Source organism: Panthera leo, chromosome C1 (assembly GCF_018350215.1).
Source record: "Panthera leo isolate Ple1 chromosome C1, P.leo_Ple1_pat1.1, whole genome shotgun sequence".
NCBI lineage: Eukaryota > Metazoa > Chordata > Mammalia > Carnivora > Felidae > Panthera > Panthera leo.
This window is the reverse complement of record NC_056686.1, coordinates 101933716-101942264: the sequence shown is the minus strand read 5'-3', so window position 1 is coordinate 101942264 and position 8549 is coordinate 101933716. Positions and strand designations below refer to the sequence as shown.

The window sequence follows — 8549 nt, the reverse complement described above, 5'->3', positions numbered from 1 at the left end:
AGAAATTAGACAAAGAACCATAATCTAAATCTAAAGAAATAGAAGGTAGGAAATAAGACAAACAAAAGTTAATGAGCTAACTGGAAAAAAAAAAGTAATAGAGATAATTAAATTAACTAAAATCTGCTTTGCTGAAAGACATAGAATACTCTCTGGCAAGAATCAACAATATAAAGAAAGCACAATTAACAGTACTAGGGAGATAAAGGATTTGAGGCAGACACGGCAGGTTAAAAATCATGACTATAAACAAATATATTCTAATATATTTGGGAAAAAATGAGGCCTAGGTTCTATAATGGGTAATATGTATTGAACCTTTTTTTTTCTACTGAACTTTAAAAGCACAGATAGTCCTTATCATAAACCTTCCAGAGAATTAAAAATAAAATACTCCTCAGCTCATTTTGTGAATCTATTTCTTTGACAGTAAAGCCCTACAAAGATGATACAAGTAAGGAAAATTATAGAACTATCTTACTTATAAACACAAGTGCAAAAATTATAAATCAACTATTACCAAACTGAAACAAGCAGTAAATAATATATAAAGCCATCAAGACTAAGAATTTTTTTTTCCTCAGGAAAGAAAGGATGGTTAACATTAATTAATAGATGTCACCACATCCAGAAGACAACTTGTGCAACCATTTCAATAGACTAAATAAAGTGGTCAAATTAAATCTTTAAAAAAAATTTTTTTTTTAAACATTTATTCATTTTTGAGAGACAGAGAGAAACAGAGCATGAGCAGGGGAGGGGCAAAGAGAGAGGGAGACACAGAATCTGAAGCAGGCTCCAGGCTCTGAGCTGTCAGCACAGAGCCCGACGCGGGGCTCGAACTCACAGACCGTGAGATCGTGACCTGAGCCGAAGTCGGATGCTCAACCTAATGAGCCACCCAGGCGCCCCTAAAATCAAATCTTCATGACAGAAATTATAAAAGATAACATCAAATTAGAAGCCAAGAGGAACTTCCTAAAACTAACAAAAGGTATCTACTACAACCTACAGCTATCACATTTAATGATGAATTTACAGATTTGTTACCTTTGAGGTTAGGTCTACCTCAGATGCCAGCTCTCACATGTTCTATTCAACTCGGTCTGGAAGTCCTTAGTTCTGGCCAGGAACACTGGAAAGTCATTACTTATAGACCATTTCATAAAAAGTCCAAGAAGAAATATAAACTATTAGAACCTGTTGCCATTAAACAGGACGAGAGAGTTGTTAAAAACAAACAAACAAATGAAGGAACAATCCTTTCCTGTTAGTGATTATTGGCTCTAACCAAATGGTAAAAGAAATCAGATGCATTCTGGCTGTGGGATACAGGAGTCTATGAAGCCAAGTCAGCTGAGAAAAACTGGGATGTTGGGGACTATGGATTTAGAGGCCTCTGTTAACCTCATAGAGAACCCTGGAGAGAAAAAATGGCTCGAGCAATTCCCTCTGTGCCTCAGAATCACCCTGTAAGGAGGTAGCCCTCATTCCTTGTCCCAGCCTCAGACACCTGTGTGACAGCGAAGCGAATGCTGACTAGAATTCTGTAATCTTGCCTCTCCCGACTGGCAGATCTGATTCCTTAGAGCAGACTTGCTGATTTTCAGTTCATCGCCTCTTAGCTCTGAAATCATCCTCACTGCCAACTCTGCCAAAATGGGTCTTGGTCCTCTAAGTATGTTTGCTTTGCCAGCTGGCACTGTTTAGCTTTATCAGGAGAGGGTGCTGGAGAGATCTTGGAGGAGGAGTAAGAGGTTTTCCTTCCTGGTTCCAGGCTTCCTTCTGGCGTCACCCTCTCTTCCCTCCCCACCCCCAGCCTTAGTGTAAGTAGCTTCCCAAGTGCCAGGCTCCTAAAGTGCAGGCAGCTTCTCCAGCATCCAGCATCTGCAGTGTATGGCAGCCAGAGGCAGCTAGCAGCCGGTGGCAATGCCAGGCAGCCTCTGTTCCCAGATGGTTTTGTAGCAGAGTGTATTCGAGTGCCCAGTGAGATGCCTTTTCTTGAACAGCTTTCCCCAAGTGCCCTAGAGTGCCTGAGTGAGACACCTTCCTGTGAACAGCTTCCCCGGTACATTAGAGGTTGGATTTCTGGCAAGATCCACCAGAGTGGATCACTCTGACACCACACTGACTTCTCTGCCATTCAGTGTCCAAGGCTGTGGCATCTGACAATATCTGATCTCAGCCCTAGGAGGAGGATAGCTCCTCCTGGGTGGCCTGTTTCACCCCTAGGGTTGGAACGTATACTACATTATATAATACACATATTATATTTTATTTTAGACCATATCTCATATTTCTGCATGTCTGTCGTATTAAGTATTATAGCCACAATTCCAATATTCTTTAGAATTCCCTTTGCAGTTTACCAGCAAATCTCTTATTCCTCCAATTCCCTGTTGAGATTAATCATTATATTACCTTTCCCTCTTCACCTCTGATATGGATTCTTTCTCCTGACTGAACCCAGACTGATACAAAAAGTAACTTTTGTAGAGAAATAAACATTGCTCTGTGTTGTGCTTAGGTTTATGTTAATGCCAAGTCAGAAGCTCTTTATAAAATTTTCTCTTAATAATTCTCTTCCAAAAGGGACATTATGAATGAATGATGGCCCTCTCAAAACCTTGGGGATATTCTTAAAAAAAAAAAAACATAGGAAGGGACAAAATATATCAGTGATATAAAATCTTACGATGTAAGTTAAAAAAATATATTGGTCATATTTAATCTACTGGCACTATCCTTTCAACAGTATCTTTATGACTCCAAGCTAATCTGTCAGCCTAAAGATTAAGGATCCCAAAGCATGTTTGTTTCATCTCGGAAAGTAGACACAAATTTCTACATTATTAAAACATTGTTTTCATTGTGAAATATACACAGAAATAAGCATAAATGTTTAGGCACGGTTTAACAAATATGTACAGCAAACCCCAGTGTATGGTAGACATACACTACCAACAGGCTAGCACTCTAGAAGCTACCTGAACCACACCGGCCCCTCCCTCATCCACTCCTGAATACAGCCCCTTCTGTTCACCCTAGTCTTAGGGTGACGGTCGTCGTCACAGCTCTGGTAATTATTTCCTTGATTTATTTTACCAACAGTGCATGTCCGTTACCGCGGTTACCCCTGACGGAAATTTGAATTGTTTCCAATTTGGGGAATATTGCTGCTTCCAAATACCCGGGCGAATTTATGCACACATTTCTGTAGGGTATCCATCTAGGAGTGGAATTGCTCCATCATATGGTCTGCATGTTTTCAACCATGTGAGATACTGCTAACCAGCTTTCTAACGTGGTTTAGCCTATTAAATGATTTCTGCAGAGTTACCATTCTACGCCCTCATCAAAATTTGGTATCTTCAGTCGTTTCGGGATCCTCTCGATCCGTGGCCCTTTTTGGTCTCCTCCCTCCCCCTGCACGCATACTACAAACATAACCACCTATTTGCCTTTCTCGGAGAACTCTGGGGGATCTGCTGTCGCAAGTGTTTTTCTCTTCCTAGATTCTTCCACTCCCGCACACCTCTCCCCACTAGTCGCCCCAATCCCGCTAGTCCCCGGGTCCCAAGGACGCACGACAAAAAGAGCCACCTGGAAACTTTTTCTGGCCTGCAGCCCGGCGCTGGGTGCCCCGCGTGGGGGCGGGGATCAGACCCTACCCTGAGGTTCTCCTGCTGCGCAAGCGAACGCAGCGGAAACTGGGAATGGCGTTGACTGTGAGGCACGCATAGTGGCCTAGAAAACATCAGATTCCCTCCGACGGAAAATACCAGATGTGTCCTAGGGCGTCTGGAAACGGGCGACTTGGCGCAGGACGTAGTGACCCTTTAACAAGATCTCTTTTGTTCCTATTTCTCTATTCCTTCTCCTTTCCCCAAGCTGTGCTCGGCCCTTCCCCACCCCTCGTGCCGGTCGCCCCTCTTCCCAGTTTTCTCCTCGCGCACCTTTCCCTCCGTCCTCCCGCGCGCGCCCAACGGCGGCACCGCCCGGAAAACCGAACTGGAGACTCCCTGGGAATGTCAACAGACCCGACCGAGCCCGGGAGGCCGGAGATCCCGCCGCGCCTGCTCCTGCCCCGGGAGCTCCGCGCTGTGAGCTCTCACGCCCCTAGCGGCCGCCCCTGGAACCTGACTCGCAGGCCGGCCGTCGGGACTGACTCCCTGGGGCTGCTATGAGGTCAGCGAGGACCTTACGCTCCCCAGGCCGCTCGCTCCCGGTGCTAGTCCTCGTGGGGCTTCTGGCTGAGGCTCTTGGCGAGGATTTAATTTTTCACCCTGAGTGGGGATTTGAGTCGTATGAAATCATCATTCCCAAGCAGTTGAGCTTCCGGGGAGGGCAGCAAGGCCCGGTCAAGCAAGTGTCCTACCTCCTGCAGGTTAAAGGCCAGAAGTACGTCCTCCACTTGTGGCCCCGGAGGCTTCTGTTGCCCCGAAATCTGAAGGTTTTCTCCTTCATGGAACAGGGGAAGCTCCTGGAGGATCACCCTTATATACCCAGGGATTGCTACTATATAGGCTTGATCGAAGGAAATCAGGATTCCGAAGCTACTTTCAGTACGTGCACTGGGGGTCTCCGAGGCATACTGAAAATTTATGACGAACGTCACCAAATGGAGCCCCTCAAAGCCTCTTCCAGTTTTGAACATGTCATGTATCTCCTGAAGAAAGAGAACACATTTCAGAATGAGGCCTGTGGCTTAACTAATGACGAACTAGAAAAACAGATGGCCCAGGGTGAGAATATGGCTAGGCTTAGGGACTTTGCTGAATCCTATTCCCATCAGAGGTATGTGGAAACAGTCATGGTCTTTGATCACAGTAGATATATTTTTTTGCAATCCAATGCTACTCAGATTGTACATGATGCCATTCCTTTGGCTGGGATTATGGATGCCTTGTTTAGGGATGTCAGTCTGAGGGTACATCTAAAAGGTATTGAAATATGGACCAGTGGAGATAGAATAAATATTCGCCAAATGAACACAAGCCAAATTCTAGAAGCGTTTTTAAAATATCTTAGAATACACGTCTCTCCTCAAATTCTAGCAGATTGGACACATTTGTTTGTCACAACTGTTTTTATTCATTCTCTTGGGTGGGCCTATATCGGAGGTGCATGTTCAACGAACTCTAGTGGATCAGTCAGTAGTTTTAGGAATCTAAATATCCTTGAAGCCAGCCTATGGTCTGCGCATGAACTGGGCCATGGATTGGAATGCAACATGATACAAAAGACTGTCGTCGTAAGGGTAAGAAAACTTGTATCCTGGGCACTGGGATTGACGGGTTTAGTAATTGTAGTTACATCAATTATCATAGTTACATACATTCAAACGGCGACTGTCTAATACCCCGGGACTGGGTTATGTGATTACCAGATGTGGGAACAGAATTGTGGAAGAGGATGAAGAATGTGATGGGGGTTCAATAGAGGACTGCAGGAATGACAAGTGTTGCAAATCAGATTGTAAACTCACACCTGGTGCCAGCTGTAGCGCCGGACTTTGCTGTCCTAATTGTCAGTTTCGTCCACTTGGGTACACTTGTCGGAAGAACGAAAATGATTGTGACCTTCCGGAGTACTGCAGTGGCATCTCCGCTTACTGCCCAGAAGACACGTAGAAGCAGGATGGAAGCCCTTGCAAGCATGAGTCCCAATGTTACAGGGAAGGGGTGCCATTCCAGACACAGGCAGTGCCAAAGCATTTTTGGACCTGGTGCCAAGGAGGCTCCCAATCAGTGCTATGAAGTAGTTAATATGATGGGTGACCAGTATGGGAACTGTGGGATTGTGGGAGTCAATGCCTATAAAACCTGTACTACGCAAAATGCAATGTGTGGCATTGCACAAAGTGCAATGTGTGTATAAGTGTCGAAATCGTCCCTGATCTGCCACATCATACTACTAGTATCTCTACTTCCCTGCAAGATGAAAGCCTCATTTGCTGGGGGACAGGCTACCAGAAATCCATGATGCCCATGGGAATACCCGACATAGGTGTAGTAAATGACGGTACCCTGTGTGGCGTGGGCCGAATATGTATGAACGGTACTTGTATACCTAGCTCAGTCTTTGAGTTTGACTGTCAGCCTGAGAAGTGCAACCACTGAGGCACTTGCAACAATAAAAAAAACTGCCACTGCCTTTATGGCTGGGCCCCACCCTTCTGTGAGGAGACAGGGTATGGAGGAAGCACTGACAGCGGGCCAGCGAGAGCGCTGGGAGAGGAGGTGTCCGCCCCAGTTCAGATTGTGTCCATTATGTTAACCCGCCTTATTTTCTTAGCCCTCTCCGTGATCGTTGTGTTTTTCAGGAGAGTGATAGGAGAATGTTTAATACCCAGACAGGGAGAAACAGCACCAGTTACCACTGGAGCTCAATAATCCAAGGCGAAAAATGTCAAGAACCCAAACAGGTAATCAGGCAACCCACAGTCATTTTACAACACAGAGCCATACACTCAACAAACTTATTCATGTAGCCAGACAGCACTTTGTTCTCCTTCCAGCTCCTTTTTTACATAATTTTCCTTCAAGTTTGGATCAGCAGATAAACGATATTCTTGTTTGGGAAACGAATCAGTGTTTTTTGCTTTTTTGGTATTCACCTGCTCCTTCATTTGTGATCAAGTCTTGGATATCCTGAAAAGTCTGCCCCAGTGTTTTCTGAACACTAGAGCTCTGACTATTGTTTTCACAGGATTACACTGGTTTTCACAGTAGAGTCCTCTGTCACTCAGAATCACGGTAAACAAAGCCATTCTCTCTGCCTCTCTCAACGTGCTCAGTGAGGGCTCTGTACGAGGGCCCCATGCTGACTGATAGATTTTAGAAATTGACTACCACGTTTTAAAGAAATAGAAAGCGATACTTTATAAGGGGTGTCCCTCAGGTAATTCTTTTCCCCTGTCGTGGTCATTTTATGGGTCCCCGCGGCTTTGTAGATGTATGGTCTCTGACGGGCGTTTGGGGCAATCTCAGCTGGGTGAAGGACACTAATCTGCCATAACTCTTGCATTTCACCCCAGTCTATAAATGATGAGAAACACTGGCAGCATCCTGGGGGCAAGACTTTCAACAAAGTTCAGTGCTTTGGGCTTTTTCTTGCAGGAGCAGGTCTTTTGTGAATGGGTGGCCCTAAGTTTGTTACACCCGTAAGTAGAGCAGAAGTAAGGAACGCCTTTCACCATGTACCCCCATATCTGCCTCCAAATATTGTCTCCCCTTTGCCCAGTGCTGAGGGTGGGAGGAGAGGAGGTCTGAGCAGCAGCTTTGGAAGAGTCAGTGCCCACCTCTCAGGCCCAGGGAGGATCTCACGCCTCCCAGACCTGTGTCAGCCCAAGAGTTCACCGGCTGCTCTAGGTCAAGCCTTCCTGCTGTTGTCTCGCCTCACCCCTGTGCTCCTCCCTCCCCTAGAACCACTGCAGGCTCACCAGACCCGCTTTTTCTCAGCCACTTTGTTTTTCTAATGGAGGAAGTTGCAGGAAGTTCGTTGTAAAGAGTTGTCCCCTTGGACTTTGGGGGGACTGTTTTTACTCAGAGGAGAACAAGAAAACACTGACCTTGTGATGATCATAATTCTAACATTTTTCAGGCTCTGCCATCACCAGGAAACATCCTGCGAAAGCGAGGGCATTTAATTATAGCTGCAACACTGCTAATGATGGCTACCATATCGAGAGCTCGCACTGCACTAAGCAATGTTCTAAATGCTTCATGTGTATTTAGGTATTTTCACTCCTGAAAATAACTCTGTATGGTATGTGTTATTATTATCGCCCTTTCCAATAGAGAAATTAAAGCACAGTGAGGTCAAATAATCTGTTCAAGATTAATGACAGTATAACAAGAAGTAATGGCAGTATTACAAGAAGCATCATGTATGTGTGGTCTTAAGAAGACTGCTGTTGCTGGGTGGAGTATTCTATAAACGTTAATCAGGTAAAGTTTGTTGATCGTGTTGTTCAAGGCTACTGTATCCTTGCTGTATTCTATCTGCTTGTTCTAGATGTGAATTTGTCTATTTCTCTTTGCAGTTCTATCAGTTTGCATCATGTGCTTTGGAGCTGCCCTCAGGTGTGGAAACTTGTGGGATTATTATGTCCTCTTGATGAACTCACCTCTTTATTAATATGAAATGACTATCTTATTCTAGTGATAGATCTTGCTCTGAAATCTATTATAGTTGATATTACTAAAGCTACTCCAACTTCCTTCTGACTATTGTTCAAACAGCATATCTTTCTCCACCCTTTTATTTTAATATATTAGTATCTCCATATTTAAAGTGCTTTCCTTGTAGGCAACATATAGTTGAGGATTTTAAAAAATCAAGTCTGACGATCTCTGCCTTTTAATTAATGTGTTTTGACCATTAACATTTATTTAAAAAAATTTTTTTTCAGTGTTGATTTATGTTTGAGAGAGAGAGAGACAGAGCATGAGTGGGGTAGGGACAGAAAGAGAGGGAGACACAGAATCTGAAGCAGGCTCCAGGCTCTGAGCTGTCAGCACAGAGCCCGATGTGGGGCTCAAACC

General features: G+C 44.6%; 1 protein-coding gene across 5 annotated transcripts; it reads left to right on the top strand.

Moving 5' to 3' along the window:
* Positions 1 to 3568: 3568 nt before the first annotated feature.
* Positions 3569 to 8255, top strand: ADAM30 (ADAM metallopeptidase domain 30). 5 transcript variants are annotated; one of them, XM_042953665.1, is made up of 4 exons: positions 3915 to 5260; positions 6326 to 6427; positions 7606 to 7739; positions 8048 to 8255. In XM_042953665.1, exons 1-4 carry the CDS (start codon positions 4184 to 4186, stop codon positions 8145 to 8147), a joined length of 1413 nt encoding a protein of 470 aa, XP_042809599.1. In that variant the 5' UTR covers positions 3915 to 4183; the 3' UTR covers positions 8148 to 8255. The 5 variants fall into 5 exon arrangements, 4 of the variants coding, with proteins under 4 accessions (XP_042809599.1, XP_042809602.1, XP_042809600.1 ...); XM_042953666.1 differs by having other exon boundaries at positions 3919 to 5260; positions 7606 to 7770; XM_042953668.1 differs by having other exon boundaries at positions 3917 to 4797; positions 7606 to 8255.
* Positions 8256 to 8549: the final 294 nt, after the last annotated feature.

Excerpts from the sequence above, each read along its gene's own strand:
- ADAM30 (XM_042953665.1), top strand. The coding sequence starts at position 4,184 with ATGAGGTCAGCGAGGACCTTACGCTCCCCAGGCCGCTCGCTCCCGGTG. Across the intron at positions 5,261-6,325 it reads AAAAGACTGTCGTCGTAAGG|GAGAGTGATAGGAGAATGTT; the intron begins GTAAGAAAACTT and ends TGTGTTTTTCAG. Across the intron at positions 6,428-7,605 it reads AATGTCAAGAACCCAAACAG|GCTCTGCCATCACCAGGAAA; the intron begins GTAATCAGGCAA and ends AACATTTTTCAG.